Source organism: Danio aesculapii, chromosome 15, assembly GCF_903798145.1.
Source record: "Danio aesculapii chromosome 15, fDanAes4.1, whole genome shotgun sequence".
NCBI classification, from domain to species: domain Eukaryota; kingdom Metazoa; phylum Chordata; class Actinopteri; order Cypriniformes; family Danionidae; genus Danio; species Danio aesculapii.
This window is the reverse complement of record NC_079449.1, coordinates 27,721,766-27,740,970: the sequence shown is the minus strand read 5'-3', so window position 1 is coordinate 27,740,970 and position 19,205 is coordinate 27,721,766. Positions and strand designations below refer to the sequence as shown.

Sequence of the window (19,205 nt, the reverse complement as noted above, 5' to 3'; positions counted from 1 at the left end):
AAATAGAAATGAATGACTAAGTCTATCTAATCTGTCTATTTGACAGATTTTGGCTATTCTTAGATGTTTATTAGATTTTTCACTGATAGCCCAAGCTTTGTTTTAGCCAACTTGTTAGTTTAGATGTCTATTAGACGTCTGTTAAACACAAAATTGTTTGCTGGGCTTATAGGAAAAAATCATGCTCACTTACCAGGGAAATCTTCAATAAAATGAGCCACAACAGTGCGTGTAATACAGATGATGTTTATTCAAATGCACAACACCTCAATATTAAAGAGAACGTAATCTATTTTATCTGAAGATAATAAACTTTTAGATATGGTATCAAACTCTCAAGATTACGTTTTCACTTAATTACATATTGCTTGCTAATAACCATTTAATCAAGGCTATTATTAAATATCACCAATATGTGTATCACCCCTATTAAAAAAAACAAACATGATTTATTACTTGTTAACAGAACATCAAGGGCAGTAACAAAGACATGAATTGATATCATCTGATTTAAAAAGGTATGCAGGCTCTCCATCTTCTCCATTTACAGTTAGTGTTGGATAAACATTAACATATTTAATATGCAAAGGCTGATAGCAAATCAACAGCCCTCTAAGTTAATGGGTGATGATGGGGTCATAAAGACAATCTTCATGTTTTCCTCCACTTGTCACCGCAAAAACCTCTGCAAAGCACAAAACACAAATTAAGTCATTTCTTGAGAAACACTTCAGGTCTAGGGTTGAATCAAGGCACATCATTTATGATCTAATAAGAAAACTGACAATATTCCCATTCTGTTTTCCAAATCTACCTGCTATTATAAAATGAGTTTGCCATATGCTGATGGATTATTGTTTCACAGGGACAGATACTTTCTGTACTACTTTAAACTACTGTTACCATATTAGAAAGACCACTAAAGAATCATGTAAACGTTTTGTAGAGTTACGTGATTTAAGTTTTTACATTAACAATACCTCATAATGTTGTATTTTTATTTTTTCATTAAAACATTCTGGTTAGTATTATGGGAAAGTCAAAATGGGGATTTTCAAGCATCAAAGCAAAAGCGTAAAATAATAACTACATTTCTTTTCTGTATATTATCAATCTTGTTTTATTACTTTATTATTTTGTATGAGCAAAAAATTATCATACATTTTTACCATGATTTACAGAGAACACATACTAAAACAGGGTATTTACTGAACGTCTTAAGTAGAATTTAATACCTTTTACTATCTTTTTTAATACCTTCAAAAACAAAATTTAATACAGCACGACTTTAAGCTGCAACTGTAGTGGCGTAAATGAAATAATTTTCCAAATGAAATAACATATTGCAGATAACATATACATTTAGGTAAATCAGAGGAATTAATCAAGATGTCACAATGGGCCTTTGTTTTTAATTAATGTCATATATGTCATCAATGTCAATAGCCGCTCTTCTAATAACAGTTTGGTACGGTTACGGTTGTTTCTCCACTGAGCCTGGAACGGCATGGCATGATTACAAACCGTTCTCGGCCTAGACTTTTCGGCACGGTTAGATAACCGTGCTCAACTGTGCTGATAGATTCTGTGTGTGGACGTCCCAGCTCTGTTGCCAAGCTTCCACCAGATATAGCAGGTTTTTTTCCAGCCCAAAAGCTAAATAAAACCCGCCCAAACACACACAAAAACCCCTAAAATATTAGATTAATATTTTATTTGTTTAAATTGATTTAAATCGAAATTAACTTAGTTACTGTCATAATTATTACACATACAGCAACCAACACCAGCAGTCACAGAACAACAACATAACCGGATCACATTGAAACACTGCCCCCCTTTCAACCACACACTGTACTACCTATAAGAGTATGTTTTACTTTCGAAATGGGGTATAAATTCATCCCATTCTGTGTTTTAAATTCTTTTGGACATAATTAGGTGCTGCTTGTCAATATGACAACGCTTCTATGTTTGTTCTTGCTGTCAATTGCACAAAAAAATTATCGATAAAAGTGTCATAATAAACCGCTGTAAGTTTAACTGCAGGCGCTGCGTGATGCACGTGCAAGTGAGGTTATATTAATCGTCTTCTTGCAGATTTGGCAATAAGCTTCGCGGCTGTTGCCAACTACAGGCCTAAGCCAAATCTTGAGTCCTCCAGCAGAGAAACTTGCATTTTCTCATGTTTTAATTTAATCAATGAACGAAAGCAAGCTCGCCTATATGGTTGGCAGCAAGCCAGTCGGGTACCCAGTTTGTTTCAGCACGCACGAAAGAACACCACATCACATGATATCGCTCAGGTCCTACTCTCAACATCTAAATAAATCCACGCAAATTTTAGAATAAAGGCCTGCACTTAACACAAATTGCAAATTTATTTTAAAAAAATTGGGCTTGAAAATTTAATACATCGTCAGATGACGTTTGTTACTTTTTAATGCCCTTAATTTTGACTAATTTCATTTACTAACTTTTACAGCCCTGCGGACACCCTGTAAAATGTCATTCAGTGTAAGAATCAATTTTATATCAAAAGAATCAGTTCAGGTATATTTGCAACAAGACTCATTTAATGACATACAATAGTATATATTTAATTTATAGTGCTTAATATTTACGATTTCTCTCTATTTGTCAATAAGTTGTTAATCATTTAAAGTCCCCAAGAAATCAAAACTAACCATATGGTTTTGTTAGCTCGCGTTGCTAGTTTTTTGGTGAATTCATCTGTGCATGTCATTAAGAAAAAAAAAGTTTGCCCTTTTGATCTTAAATTGAAATCTGAGAATGCTTCTTTTTTTTTTATTTGAGTTAAATTCTCAGATTACCCGTCTGACGTATTGGGCATGGCTAACATATTTAACCACGCCCTTCAACTGTCAGTTTTGACAGGTGAGCAAGAGGTGTCTGTTAGGTTGTAATAACTCTCCCCAAACCCTTCTCCCAATCTTTCTGAATGAAATGCCTATTTTAATTCATCCAATCAGCTCGCAGTAGAAAAAACAAGCCACACCCACTGTTTTTTCATTTAATATATGAAAAAAAAAACAGTTGCAGCTTCTGGTTCATGAGGACTTTAATATGTAATTTGATGCGCTTATTTACTCTTTTTATATGTTAGTTAATTTCAGGTCTTAAAAATAATGTAGTTTCTACATCTTTACAAATATGTCCGTTACCTCGAATGACCATGGAACATTATTTCACCCATAATTTGGCATTTTATATGCACAAACATCATATAAAAGATTTAAACAGATACTTTCATTGAATACGCATCGATGATGAAATCACTTCTGTAAATTTAATCTCATCTTTGACTCATCAATGAGCAATTCCAGCATTATGGATGTCACATTTGCAGTAAAAATTCAAAGCATAAATTCACAGAGAAAGTATGTTAACATTATATTGAAACATCTGTTTATATTTTGCAAAACAACTAACCACAGAGTAATGGAATCAGAAAAATATCAATCTGTAAACATTTTTTAGATTTTAAATGAGGAAAATAAACATGCGATATGGATGTGACCAAAAAAGTCTGCGAGTTTACAGTATACAACCTACTTTGTAGAAATTCCGTGAATTTAACTGCACAACCCAAAAGAAATAGTGCTTATCAGGATAAGAGTTAGAACAAAAATGATCGATTTCACTTTACATTTACATTATGGAAAAAGCTTCGTTATAGATGTGACACCTCTCCATTACAGATGTGACAGATGGGAAATTGCCATTTGTGTGACGTTGGTTAAAGCACTGTAAAATACTTGCTTACACAAAAAACGGCTTCGCTATTTTGGTAAAAGCATTTTTTTTTTTCATGGCAATGTTGACATTAGCATGGGATTGCTCATATACAGTTATTATGAATTAGCAAGTGTTATTAAATATCTTTTAGGAAACGCAGAAATCCAGTTCTTATTCAATACATTTACCCAAGTCCATTCACACAAGTAACCGAAGAAAAATCTCACCTTTACCACAAAAGCGGCAAGTGCTGCAAGTACAGCAACCTGTGCCATCTGACGCCACCGAGTCACATTTATTTGCTTTAAGAGAAGAACACGGGCCCAGCGTAACTTCTCGGTTGTATGGGGCGGGTAGCGCATCTGATTTACTGCCTCCATGTTCAGCTTCTTAATAAGGCAGCTGCGAAGGTGACTGACCTGATCGAAACTGTATTTACCATGGTAACGACCGGTTCCACTATACCCTGTTTCAATAAAACAATAAATCATTGGCTGACAGTTCTCTTCCTGAATCAGAAAGCCACGAAAATAAACGATACTCACCAACCCCTCCAAAAGGCAAATCACTTAGGGTGAAATGCACCATGCAGTCATTGGCTAAGAGCGCACCGCTAGACGTCTCCGATACCATCTGTTTAATGACCTGTGAGAAAATGCAAGTTGTTGAATTGCCGTTTGAATGGAGGTGGAAATAATGCATCACTCTACCTTTTTACTAGAAGAGAAGACATAGAGAGCTAGTGGCTTTTCTCGATCGTTGATGAACTCAATGGCTTCTTTTAAGCCATTGACAGTGACGATGGGCAGAATTGGCCCGAAGATCTCTTCCTGCATCACTTTTGATGCTGGCGTCACGTCTCTTAAAACAGTGGGAGCTGAAGCACAAGGGAAAAAAACAACAACTCATAGTCAATCAGCACAACATATTGACTTAACTCTTTAACATATCTACTGAATTCTTTGAGAGTTTGTTCACATATACCGAAAAAAGTGAAACTACTGTGTCTTTTATTAAAAGTCCGTTTTTATATTAGGTTAAGTAAAAAAATTCTGGCTATAACCTGTTTTATTAAATTTGTCTTAAAGCATTTATTTTTATTAATATATATACAACAGTTCTGTCCGGTTCTCGAATCTGATTGGCTGATAGCTGTGCAATATTCTGCAATATCAAAACTCATACAGCCTCCTCCCCTTCTGTATTACTCCATCAACATTTTCCTTATCGCAAACACAACAGTAATCTGCTAGTGATTGCAGTGCTTTGGGTTTTTCTAGGTTAATTACTGTGATATCCTGATCGCAACTGAGAAATACTGCGATATGTCTCTAAACTGATGGCATTTCATGCCGTTCAGCCTTATAATCTTAAAATGTCAGCAAAATCACTTGTTTTGTCATCACTTTAGACATTATGCTAGAGAATCATTCAAATGCTAGCTCTAAAGTCACATTGGTGAAGTAGTAACGGTTTCTGCTGTTCTGACATCAGCTGTAAATGTGAATAAATGGTGGATGAAAGTAGTTCCTCATACAAAAGGATTTTTAGACTCTTGTGTTTGATTGTCTTTTATTATGCCGTCAAATTGCTGTATAAATGCAATATCACACTCGTAGCAGTGCGATAAAGCCTATTCTTGATATTCTCATTTATAGTTTAAAGATTCAGTATTTATGTATTTCTAATGTGAGTTTTTTGTAATCATTTTGTGTGACATTTAAAGCAAGATTATACTTTGATCTGGGTAATTTGATAAAGGTTAAAAAAGACAGATCTCTACTTTGTACTCAAGTAAAAATATATGTTCATTGTCTCTATATAAAACATTATCTTTACTTTGTGTCATTTCTTTCTTGACCCCAATAAATATTTTTGATTTAAATGAAATTTTATAGTTTGAACCAAAGTTAAATTATACTTTAAGAATAACTAAAACATTTAGCAGTAACAGATTACAGTAATTTTTGGTTCAAAATTTTGGTTCAGGGTGACACAGTGGCTCAGTGGTTAGCACTGCAAGAGAGTCGCTGGCTCGAGTCATGGCTAGGTTAGTTGGCATTTCTGTGTGGAGTTTGCATGTTCTCCCCGTTTTCGCGTGGGTTTCCTCAGGGTGCTCCGGTTTCCCCCAGTCCAAAGACATGTGCTATAGGTGAACTGAATAAACTAAATTGGACGTAGTGTATGAGTGTGTTTGAGAGTGTGTGGATGTTTCCCAGTGCTGGGTTGCAGCTGAAAGGGCATCAGCTGTGTAAAACATATGCTGGATAAGTTGGTGGTTCATTCTGCTATGGCGAACTCTTATGAATAAAGGGACTAAGACGAAGGAAAATGGATGAATAAAGGTTGGTTCAAAGTGCAATTTGGTCAGTATATGCATGACAAAGCACCTATAGGAGACAGACTCTTTCCTTTCTGTTCATGTACAGTATATATATATATATATATATATATATATATATATATATATATATATATATATATATATATATATATATATATATATATATATATATTTGTGTGTGTGTGTACATATATACATGTACAATTGAAGTCAGAATTATAAGCCCCCCTTCGAATTTTTTTTTTTTCATTTTTAAACATTTCCCAAATGATGTTTAACAGAGCAAGAAAATGTTCACAGTATGTCTGATAATATGTTTTCTTCTGGAGAAAGTCTTATTGGTTTTATTTCGGCTAGAATAAAAGCAGTTTTTAATTTTTATAAAAACATTTTAAAGTAAAAATTATTAGCCTCCTTAAGCTATTTATTTTTTCGTTAGTCTACAGAACAAACCATCGTTATACAATAAATTGCCTGATTACCCTAACCTGCCTAGTTAACCTAATTAACCCAGTTAAGCCTTTAAATGTCACTTTAAGCTGTACAGAAGTGTCTTGAAAAATATCTAGTAAAATATTATTTACTGTCATCATGGCAAAGATCAAAGAAATCAGTTATTAGAAATGAGTTATTAAAACTATTATGTTTAGAAATGTGTTGAAAAAAAAATCTTCTCTCCGATAAAAACAGAAATTGGGGGCAAAAATAAACAGGGGGGCTAATAATTATGACTTCAACTGTATGCATGTACATAAAGTACAGTGTGTGTGTGTGTGTATATATATATATATATTTATGCTAAATGCCAAACTAACTTGTCATGGCAAATATATATTGCTGCTCTCTGGTGATTTGAATGACTTATTTATCCTCATTTGTAAGTTGTGTTAGATAAAGCATGAGCTAAATTAAAAAATGTAAACTTTTGGGTACATACCAATGTAACACACAGATTCATCACTGTCTCCTCCTATAGCCACTGTGCTACCCTCCAAAAGTGCCATTATCCTTTTATAATGCCGTTGGTTGATAATCCGTCCATAGTCTTCAAAGGCCTTGGGGTCAGTTGTATAAAATTCCTGAAAGTCAATATATAAGACATTAGAGACATTTATGTGTAATCAAGTAATGTTAAAATAATTTGCAATATAATTGTAAATATACATTTTTTCATCAGCTGAAATGAATCCAAATGTGTTCTGTTCATATTAACCCTAAAATTTGCTGATGCAATGATAAAAATGATGCCGTTTTTTCTGCTCACTGAAAATGCAAGAAATTTCAACCAAAGAAAACTGGATCATAGGCAAAGTGATTGATAGAATGGGCATGTTTGACAGCACAACTGGAGGATCAGTGCTTGTTTTCTAGAATCGTATTACTTTTTACTCACTTTTTGCTATCTTATTATGCAGGATTTGGACAAACATAAACTCTACCCTCCCACATAAATGCCAATGCTAGCTTTCTTTTTAAATATGTCATTAATAATAGCACTTATGTTGCTTTGTAGCTCTGGCAATATCCTTATTTTGGTGACTATTTCTTTATTTCAGAACAAAACTGGGCACGTCTGCTAAAGTTCAATAGAAGTGAAGTTTGTGGCCATTCTTCTACATGTAAGGATGTATAGTAGAATGAAATGTCGTGTTATGCAGAAACACTGTGCTATGTACTAATGAGATAGGGAAAAGAGAAAAGAAATAGACTTTACACACAAGTATGGCACATAAACAGAGCTTTCAGAATCCGAAAATAACTGGATACCTTCGGACTGACGAAAATAATTGCATGAAAACAAACCTAATCACGACAAAAAGTCCACTGTCAAACTGCATCTAAATTCACACCTTGATGCATTTCTGGATCTCATCGATGACCCTGTCTTGGATGCTGGATTCACAGAGGATGTAATCAGGAGCAATGCAGGTCTGACCGCAGTTCAAATACTTTCCCCAAGTAATGCGACTGAGGATGTAAGAACATTGGTAGGCAGCATTATATTGATGAAACCGATTGATTATTATTACTTTTAACCTGAATGATCAAACCTGAATATTTACAAACTGGCTCCGTTGGCTCTATTTAAACTACTATTTTAGACTATTAAAGTTCTACTGTGTTTATTTAGATTTACTGTAGGTTGATGATAGCAAACTCACCGGCAAGCAATTCTAATGTCACAGTTCTTGTCAATATAACAAGGGCTTTTTCCACCCAGTTCTAAAGTGACTGGTGTGAGGTGACGAGCTGCTGCTTCCATAACAAGTTTCCCTACTGTGCTGTTTCCAGTGTAAAAGATGTGGTCAAAACGCTGCTTCAGCAGCTCCTGAGTCTCTGGAACCCCTCCTGTCACCACTTGATACATCTCCTGTGCACATTAAGAAAGACTGTAGATGAATTAAACCGATAAAGTCAAAAAATAATTTAAGGACAGCAGTTTCACTGAATTAACTCTTACAGAATCCAGATAGAGAGACATGAGCTCCATAACGCTGGCTGTGTGCGAGCTCACTTCTGATGGCTTCACCACTACAGCATTACCTGCAGAATTGAACATTACAGAGATTTCAGTAATGATGATAAAGTCAATGCCAGATTATGTTTTTCACAAAATCATGTTTTCCACATTCGATATGACTATTTGTTTATTTGGGTATTAATTTGGATCCCTAACCCATTCATTCTGGGATCCAACAAGTAAATAATAAATGCTGTAATGATACAACACTGACCAAAAGTTACAGTACGTCCAGGGACATTTGCTCAAAATTAGCTTTAAATGACTGTTTAAATGTAGTTTTAAAAAATTAAGAAAATATGAGTACATGACAAATGTATCTCGGGGGAAGAGGCACTACAACTGATCATGGAATATAGGTGAAAAAATATGTTTAAAAAAATATATAACAAAAATAAATTTCTCATAGGTAATATAAAATACATTTGACTAGAACAAAAATAGATTATTAATATTTCATAAGTTCATATGACATTGTTCTGTGCTTTCTCTATAAGTGCTATTTCATGTGTTATAACAAATGCTTAAAGTTTTGCACTTTCCAATCACAACTACAAAATATGCATATTAAATCTGACAAGACATTATTATATTTTAAATAACATATTACATTTTATAGACCACATATCATTTTGGCCACAATTACTGCTATAAAGTGCTTTTAGCATTAAGACTTTTCTAAAGTTTCTCTAATTGAAAATTGTATAAATATTAAGATTAAATTATGTATTAAGCATTAATTCTCTAAATGTTAACTTATTTGCAGGTCTGTATATAAAATATACTTATATATACACATATACTGGAATAGTTTTGAAATGGGTTGTATGGACTAATTTAGGATGCTATAAAGTTCACATGAACTGAAAGTTGCTGCAGACTTTTATTTCAGTACGATCAGCTATTTCTAACTAAAATGATTATTGAGTTGGGGCTGGGCTTTTATTTTTGAGCTCCTCCTCTCATCTTTCACACTCACTGAACTAACATTTCCAAAGTGAAAACAGTTAGATTTTGATTAAATGTAAATTACCAAAACAAACAGGGTTTTTTTTCGGTTGATTGGATTGTAGGAATTAATTGTTCACCATATGACTAACTATGTGTGCTAGCAAAATAAACATTGTAAATTTGGATTTCATGCATACTTTAATTATGCTTTTTGGACTCATTTCTTTAAACTTATAGACTTCACGACTCTAACGACAACATAAAGTGGGTTTATGCTTCACCTGCAGCAATGGCACCAACAAGGGGTTGCAAGGTAACTGCTATTGGATAGTTCCACGCCCCAATGATGAGCACAACACCAAGAGGCTCTGGCTGTAGGAACACATCGTCTGAGAGGGTCAGAAGGTTTTTATTCACAGGACGAGGTGCTGCCCACTCAGCCAGTTTGCTGACAGCCAGATTGATCTCTCCCTCCAAGCCAAGGATCTCAAACAACTGTGTTGAGTTTGCGCTCTACAAAAACACACATTACGTTCAACACAGACAATCATCCAAACAGAACACTCAGAGGCTGCAATTGTGATTCACCTTATGGAGATCTTTTCTCAGGGCATTAGTGATGTCTGCTGCTCTTTCTTTAATGAATCGATTTAGGTTTTTAAGTTGTTTGATTCTGTAGTCCAGGGGTTTGGATCTTCCGGTCAAGAAAGCCTTTCTGGCCTGTTGAACAGCAAGCTGCTCTCGAGACATGGTGAAGAGTCAGTCTGGTCTGTGAGTCAACGAGCTGAAAGATAATAAAATAAAGGTGAAGAGTTAATCTTCATTCTTAGAGAGAGATTTAATTGGAAACAAACTGAAAAAAATGTCAAAGTAAGTTCAGCGAGCATATTTCATAACATGTACTTTGCCCTTTTGAAGCATTTGCTTGTTTTTGACTTTAGCTTACATTAGGTATTTCTATGAATTTTGTGAGTTCAACGTCATCGCTTTTACTAATTAACTTTATTAGTTACTTTAGTAGTTGACTGGGATTGCCATACTTTATTCTTTTGGGAATGTTTTTCTTTACTCGAGTACTATTATTGTACTAAACTACATTCTTTGTAGATCACAAAAAAGGCTTTCCTCAAACTCTATTGGTTCATGCGTGGTTTAAGATAACTACGAGTAAACACAATTTAGGTTTGAGTCTTTGTTTCACCCCAAAAACAAGGCAAAATTGTAAATTAGAAGTAAAATAAGAACCAAAAGGCAGGAAAGCGCGGGGTAGAAACCCTTTGCATTACATTTACTTGCATATGTACATGCTGGAGATGTGATAACATACAGTTTTCACTGAAGTAAGAGTTCCGTAAAGTTTAGTTTAACGTAGTTGTCACACAGTAACCTCTGGTTGTAATTTCTGTGCACATTGCATTCTTAATATCTGACGACTGAAACCTTCAAACCGAACCGTATCATAAGGATAACAGCATAACTGTGAATCATTGTGCAGTGCTGCTGCTGAATATTTATTTATTTTACTCTGAACGAGACAGGTTACCTGAACGCTGAGGTATCAACATTAACCTCACATCATCTGCGTCATGTTCACTTAAAAATCTTGGAGAAGTCCTATAAACGTAAAATTTTTCTCCAGCAGAGGCGCTTGGAGGATCACAAGGCTGAATTCTCCATTGATACAATTCACATGTCAGGGCGTTTTGTGTACAGCTGCAGGATTACGTACTCTAAATAGTATCATCGTTTAAATACACGCATTTAAAATAATCATGGTGCATGAAAGAAAGCTGTAAATCAGCCTAATAAATACCATAAAACAATTAAATACAACTAATCACAAACGTCAATTCAGCAATTCTGTCATACACCGATGAAAAAAGTAACAGTTATCACGCGATAAAACTTGGCAAGCAGAGGTTTGGACAATAATATATTATAAATATACACTAAAGAATCCTTAATAGCCTTCAATATAATTCTTTAAAATATACTGTGAAGAGTAAAATTATATTTATAAAACAGTACTTAATATATTTCTTACTCTCTCGCCTGGTTGTGAATATAGTAGGTTGCCATTCTACTTACCTTACTTTCTTCACTCTTCCTCTTGTTCTTTTATTGTCGTTTCAAACGCTGCACGACATTACAGCGCCATCTACTGTTTATCTGTTATTTGTAGTATTTTACAAGAACAGTCAGGTCAATGCGGTCAATGTTTACCGCTCTGATGTTTATAAGTTTGTATGAATATTTGATATGACCCTCTGTTATTCTGGCCTCATGGTTAGGGAATAAATAATAATAATAATAGTAAAATAATAATAATAATGATGATAATAAAAATAATAATAATAATAATAATAATAATAATAATAATAATAATAATAATAATAATAAATAATAATAATATTAGTAAAATAATAATAATAATAATAGTAAAATAATAATAATAATAAATAATAATAATAATAAAATAATAATAATAATAATAATAAAATAATAATAATAATAATAATAATAATAATAATAATAATAATAAAATAATAGTAATAATAATAAAAATAATGTGGGCAACGTAGTGGCGCAGTAGGCAGTGCTGTCGCATCACAACAAGAGGGTTGCTGGTTTGAGCCACGGCTGGGTCAGTTGGCATTTCGGTGTGGAGTTTGCGTGTTCTCCCTGCATTTGTGTGGGTTTCCTCCGGGTGCTCCGGTTTCGCCCACAGTCCAAAGACATGTGGTACAGGTGAATTGGGTGGTACAGGTGAATGCGTGTGTGTAGATGTTTCCCAGAGATGGGTTGTGGCTGGAAGGGCATCTGCTGCGTAAAATGTGCTGGATAAGTTGGCGGTTCGTCATTCCGCTGTAGCGACCCCGTATCAATAATAATAATAATAATAATAATAATAATAATAATAATAATAATAATAATAATAATAATAATAATAATAATAATACATTTTATTGCATTTAATAGCAGTTATTTATTCTCATTGAATAACTATTGTACTTTTTATTAATTGTTAAAGTTAGTTTTTATTTCAAATGTAATTTCTTTCACTGTTATTTTTGTGAATATGTCTATAGAGTAATAACATTTTAATTAAATTGTAATATATTTTTAATTTAACTTTTTCAATTAACATCTGTTATTTTATTTTCATTGTATTAGTTTTAATTACTGTGTCTAATAGTCAGATAAATTAACTTAATAAAGTTTTGGTTTTCAGTGACCTGATACTGTGTTTGTGAATGAAAGAAGGGCCAAACTGTCCAGTAAAAAAACTGTGGTTTTGAAAAGCTGTTCTTGTGGGCTGGGCCTAAATGTGACCCAAGTGTGACACTGGAGAAGGTCTCGTCTCTCCTCTCTGTCTGCAGCCTCAGCCCATAAATCTTTTAGTTTGATACCTCACGTGGCCCTTCATATGGACAAGTTGCATATGAAATGCATGTTGAGACGTGTTCACTCAGCATGTGATGTTTTAGTGATTACAGCAGTGTATTAAAACATGTTTCACACCATTGTTCATCAATCAAAATTTGCAGTCAAAACTTGTAATGCATGGCGGATAATGCAATGCAAACATTCATTTCATGCTCAGTATTTTTGTCTTGTTGCCCAGTATAAAAAATATTAATTATGGCCAACGATGTAAAGTAACAAATTACAAACACTCAAATGACTGTAATTCAGTAGTTTATCCTCAGGAATTGTAATTTGCCGAGTAGTTGAGTCCTTGAGTACATTTTTAGTGCTGTATCGATACTTTTACCTCACTACTTTCCTTCAACGTTCAGTCACTTCTTTATTTTTTCCTGTCTATGGGAATTAGATTAATCAGTTCTGTGATTCTTGCCCAATCAAATCGAAAGTAAATCGCATCATAATGAACTATCTCAAGACATGGGTGATTGTGATATATAAATGCAGCAAACTGCTTGGAAGCATTAAAAGTGTCCAAGAAGATGTCCAAAATCTTTACACGCATTGACCCCAGAGACTGTTTACTGATAAGAAGATGACAAATGCTTACTGCATGATGACCAAAATGTCTTTAACCAGCAACTAAATGCACTACAGAATGTTATGTTCACACACACATATGCATAAATTACATGTAAATGCATCAGCTTTTACAGTGTAATACTCACTTCTCTTAATACTCACAAGTAGCGTTAAAAGGTCTATATTTATATGCAACAGATACGTTTACTCTACTTGCACTACATTTTCGGGCAAGTAATGATACTTTAACTTGAGTATGATTTTTCAGTAATCTTTCCACCCCTGATTATGGTTATTATCTATTGAATTAGAATGAGTGTACATATTCTCTATATGTAATGTTTTGTAATTTGATGATTGTCTTATAGTAAGTTATATTCTTCCATTCAGTAGTTATAATCCATTTATAACCTGTTAACAACTTATGAAAAGTGTACAAAATATTATTTTCAATTAAAAAAAATACATTCATTCATTCATTTTCCTTCAGCTTTGTCCTTTTATTAATCAGGGGTCGACACAGTGAAATGAAACACTAACTTATCCGGCATATGATTTACACAGCTGCAAGCCAGTACTGGGAAACATCCATAGACTCTCATTCACACTCATACACTACGGCCAGTTCAGTTTATTCAATTCACCTATGGCGCATGTCTTCAAGTCTTTGGACTGTGCATAGGGAAAACGAAAGGAAAGCCACATGAACACAGGGAGAACATGCAAACTCCACACAGAAATGCCAACTGGCCCAGCCGGCACTTGAACCAGCGACCTTCTGTCTGTGAGATGAAAGTGCTAACCACTGAGCCACTGTGTCACCCTAAATAAAATATGTACTCTAAAACTGTTAAACAATTAAAGCCAATAAATCTAAACAAGTAGTGTTTCAAATCTGAGCTTTAATTTTTGTTTTTGGTGCAGTGTATCTGCTGTTTTATTAATACTTTTTTTTGCAATGCAGTTATTTCTGATTTCAAGCATGAAGATATTTTCAAAACCATTTAACCCTTTTGAATAATGTCTACCCCCCCCCCCAATATCTAATAATGTTAGAATTAAGATCCCTGCATTAACTTGAGACACAAAATAATGTTTGTAGTAAGACAGTAAGATATTTCAAACCCAAATATTTAATCCAAAAAACAAATTGCAGACCAAACTTCAACCCAGCAACTGCGCTTGTCAATATTTTAACATTTGGGGTTAAATAACTGCCCTTTTTAGAGTGTTGTAACCTGAAATATGAATAAAAAAAGAATGTTGATGCTAAACAATGCAAAAATGTCAATGGGGTAAGAACTTAATTCAAGGGAAAACGAAATAATTTTTTATACCACATTTACATTTATATTTTCATGTTTTAAGCATGTATAAATGTTTAGATTTTTATGCACACAAATACACACCTCTTCTTTTTGTTGTAGTGGGTGTTTTACCAGCAGAGGATGCTCTTCGTTGTCAGCGATTGTAAACAACTTGTTTTTCAATGTTCGTAACAACAGTCGCCGACAGGGGGAGCACTATGACCTGCCAGATATGTTTTTGTACTGTTAAACATAAATTAGCACTATAGTCTAGCATTGTATAATTATCATCACTTTGTATATTTGTTGAGAATTATGAACATTTAAGGTGCATGTATTGTTTTTATTTTTTTATTTATTGTATTGCTTTTATCATATTCAACTACAGTCTTTATTAAGTCTATTCTTTAAAACTATATACTGACTTTTAACGTACACATTTCGCATGTACGTCCTAGAGATGTTCTTCTCACGTGGATACTCGGATTTCTTGCAGCCCTCAGTCAGGCTTTGTTTTCCAAGCCTGGGAACTACCTTTCGTGGCGGAGGGCGTCGCACTAATGTGCGCGGAGGAACACGATATGATGGTCTCGTTCTCCTGCGAGAGGAGAGCTCTTCTGTCATTGTAATGCAGCAACTGTGCGATCAAGATCAAAATTTTCTCCGAATGAACAGAAGATAGACGAATAACTCCGTTGACATAACGGATCGTGTTTTAACGTCTTTTTTACGCTTTTCTCTAAAGTGAAGCACTGATGTTTTCCTGCATTGTCCCACGATATCGAAAGCAGGACAGACGGGTGATCTGAAGAAATGGTGTATTGTTACCCAGCACTCATATGGGTTTGAAGGAGATTATCTTATTTTTGCAGAAGGACAGATGACTATTACATTAAACGCATCGGGGAACGGTGCTGGATTGCTTGTTTTGTAAACTAACCTGCTAGAATTTTGGCGACGCGTTTTGACTGTATGTAAAATAGATGTCGGAGCACTTCTAGATAGTATTTATTGAGATTTAACGTTGCCTGCTGTGTTGTCATTATAAGCATTGCTGTATTGTCGCTGGCTGTCATTGTAGCCAGCTCGCGATGGGTAACTCAGTGACCCGCCGCGCAGTTATTGACTTAACGAGGCACTGTTACAGCACGAGAGTGAGGGCGTTTGCAACCTCTTTCTTTCCTTTTAAACTGAACTGACAACATGTAGCTCGGAAACTATACATCTGGGTTGGATTAATAGCTATTTCATCAAGCTATTTTGCGAAATGCCTTGTTAACTGGGGTCAGAGAGCGACAACGAAAATAGTTATGCGCATCTAGCTAACGTTAGTAACTTAAACTTCACACTTAGCTTTGTTTTGATTCTTAATTTTCAGTCAGACGGTTATAAATAACCTCTCAAGTGCACTATATAGTCTCTAGCATTCATAATTTGGGGATGACAGTGTTCTTGAACATACAGTCGTCAAGATTAAAGAGAGTTTGAGGACCTTGTCCCTATAGCAGCCTCTCCATCACAAGCTGTTGTGTATCATCACCGGACACCTGCCAAAAAACATGGAGACGGTGGGAGATTTTGAATACAGCCGTAAAGACCTCATCGGACACGGAGCCTTTGCGGTCGTCTTCAAGGGAAGGCATAAAAAGGTAAATAAGCACTCGTCTTATATTCACAGCAAAGCTGGGCCATGCTCGTTGCATCCCCATGCGTATAAATGACATTTATTACATTGATGAAATGCAATTTAATAGAGATGGATATAGATGTGTGTCATTTCTGCATGGCGTTTTTTGCACGTCTTGAGTGAGATGTCGTACTCATCGCAGTGATTATAATCCGTGAGCTGTTTTTATGTAACGTGTGCTTGAATAGGTCACATACTGCTGGAGTCATTCATTCATAAAACAGCCTGCGTGAATAAGCCGTCTGACGTCAACACGACTGACCGGTCTACTTTGGGCGGAGGGACGCACATTTTGCTCTTATTTTTGTGCTTTATTTTTATATTGACTTGCATACTCAAAACACATTGACTGATTTTAAAATCTAATGCAGTTTTTGCATTAGAACTGTAACTGTTTTAACATTATATGTTTATTACTATATACTGTATTGCATCCAATGTTTATAAACCATCACCAGATATGACTGTTATATTGCAATGAAATGAATATACTGAATTTGATAATCTTTTTAATGGGACTTTATTCCACTAAATTATATTTATGCAGTAGTTATAAGCCATTTATTACACGTTTTCTTGCATAGATCTCAAATCTATGTCCAACTTCAGCTGTCATAAATCTAGAATGTGTTGGACAACAGATTGAAAAAGTTTATTTGTATGCAAATTGCACAAAATACTGTTTTAAAATTTTAATATGGAATAATCACTGTACAATATATTTGAAACTCTAAATCTGCATGACAATCAAAGCCATAAATCTAAAGAAAATGTGTTTTTAATCAAAGGTAAAAAAATTTTCAGTAAGTTTTTTTTGTGCACAACACCCAATATTTCTGCTGGTTGAAATAAATTTCCAATGAATTTTCAATGCAGACCTTTCTGGCTGCAAACAACAAAAGTGTGACTATATTTACACGCAATATATTAATGTATATATTTTTTCTAATGTTCACATGACCATGCCAAAAACATTGCAAGTTTCAAATCATTGTGGAAAAGCAAAAAAATTAAATAATAATACAAATACAAAAAACAAAAAAATGACTGAACAAAAACAGAAAATATGCACTCTTTTTATCATAACAGCACTACTAGATGACAAGAAAATAAGGATTCAAATGACTGATTTGGGGAGAAAAGCTCTCCCAGTTTTGTTTAAATCTAATCAGATCAAATTGCTTACAGTGACTATGTTTACATGGACATCAGTAATCAAATTATTTGCCTTGAATAAGACAATAGTATGATTAAGATGTTTACATGAGTTGCTTTCTGAATGTTCCTTTCACAATCCTATTTTACATGTTATAGCACATAATTCCCTCTCCGCTGTCGCCACTGGCTTGCATGGTTCAGGATCTGTAGAGCTGTGCATCGTTGGATTTGCTCTTCAGTGTTTGGACTCTCAGTAGTGATTATTAAACCGCACTGAACTGAACTAAACTGAACTGAACTTAAACACTACAAACTGAACTACACTGTTCCAATTTACTATGACCTTTTATGAGAAGCTGTTTTGACACAATCTACATTGTAAAAGCGCTATACAAATAAAGGTGAATTGAATTGAATTGAATAATTGGATTAATGTCAGTGCGTCGCCACACTATCCACATTTCCATCGGATTTTCATATAATTTCAGGTGTTTTTAATTTTAACTGCAGTTTCATTTCACTTTCATTCATGCTGAAAGAGTGTTTTTTTAATAGAATTTGATACCACAAGCCGTATGGGAAAAAAACCTGTACATGTCACGATGTCTGTGGTCCTTCACTAACTTTATAGGTGCAGAGAATAGTGTCAAACAGCCATGTGTGTGTATGAAATATCCTGCTGCAAAATGCGGCGAAAATTCTACACAACGGTAATAGTTTGATTGCGATGTTTACATGTCTGTACTGCACTTCAATATTGTGACTAAAAATCGGCATACTCCACATGTCTTAATTCGATTTGTTTAGTTCTATTATGACTTTAGTCAGATAAAGGTAATTAAAAATCGCTGTTTACATGGTAGACTCGTAATCAGAGTATTGTTTTAATTGTATTATAATCGGATTGTTCATGTCCATGTAAACATACTCAAAGACACATACTGAAATGGTCAAGGATGCATCTGCCGATCAATATAATGGCTATCTCTGTGTGTGGAAGTGCTCAACTGTATGCACAGTATGCAGTCATCAAACCGTGACTATTTATAGCAGGAGTAATCTGATGCATATTTATGATCACCTGCCTCATCCAAAGCAGCTGACTCAATACTACCAGTGAGATCAATTTTAGTTTCATCCTACAAACATGTTATGTATATACTGTACAGTATCATCACACATGCTTATGATCCCTGATTGACGCATTAGAAGATTCTGCTAACACAAGATATATAGGACATTTCTCTCATTTCTTTTCAAGTTCAGCATTTCATCCTCTCATTCCTTGATGAGATGTGATATTAAAAGCAGGGACTTTAAGTGCTAATCTACTGAATGGGGTCAGTATAAAAGCCAACAGCGTTTTCTCTGGGTTGCCTTTACCACGCTTGGCCGAATCTGCTTTCATCGAGGCGAGATGAACGCAGCCACTCTTGCATGCTGCCAGCGCTTGGCTATGGCACTGGGTGC

At 34.6% G+C, this 19,205-nt stretch overlaps 2 protein-coding genes across 2 annotated transcripts in view; one reads left to right on the top strand and one right to left on the bottom strand.

The window, feature by feature from the left end:
* Window positions 1–230: 230 nt before the first annotated feature.
* aldh3a2a (aldehyde dehydrogenase 3 family, member A2a) lies at window positions 231–11,182 on the bottom strand. The gene is made up of 11 exons (XM_056474317.1): window positions 11,119–11,182; window positions 10,164–10,359; window positions 9,857–10,088; window positions 8,565–8,647; window positions 8,266–8,474; window positions 7,954–8,071; window positions 7,041–7,182; window positions 4,470–4,636; window positions 4,305–4,404; window positions 3,987–4,225; window positions 231–685 (listed from the first exon to the last, which is right to left on the bottom strand). The coding sequence occupies exons 2-11, from the start codon at window positions 10,323–10,325 to the stop codon at window positions 671–673; spliced, it is 1,467 nt and encodes a 488-aa protein (XP_056330292.1). The 5' UTR covers window positions 10,326–10,359; window positions 11,119–11,182; the 3' UTR covers window positions 231–670.
* Window positions 11,183–15,501: 4,319 nt separating this feature from the next.
* ulk2 (unc-51 like autophagy activating kinase 2) overlaps window positions 15,502–19,205 on the top strand; it is a 52,432-nt gene continuing 48,728 nt past the window's right edge. Inside the window, exon 1 of the mRNA XM_056473190.1 lies at window positions 15,502–16,539. Within this exon, the coding sequence (XP_056329165.1) occupies window positions 16,450–16,539 (90 nt within the window). The 5' untranslated portion in view covers window positions 15,502–16,449. The remainder of the gene's footprint in view (window positions 16,540–19,205) is intronic.

Coding starts and splice junctions, on each gene's coding strand:
- aldh3a2a (XM_056474317.1), bottom strand. CDS start 10,325: ATGTCTCGAGAGCAGCTTGCTGTTCAACAGGCCAGAAAGGCTTTCTTG. Junction 10,089..10,163: donor TGAGAAAAGATCTCCATAAG/GTGAATCACAAT, acceptor GTGTTTTTGTAG/AGCGCAAACTCAACACAGTT. Junction 4,405..4,469: donor TCTTCTCTTCTAGTAAAAAG/GTAGAGTGATGC, acceptor ATTTTCTCACAG/GTCATTAAACAGATGGTATC.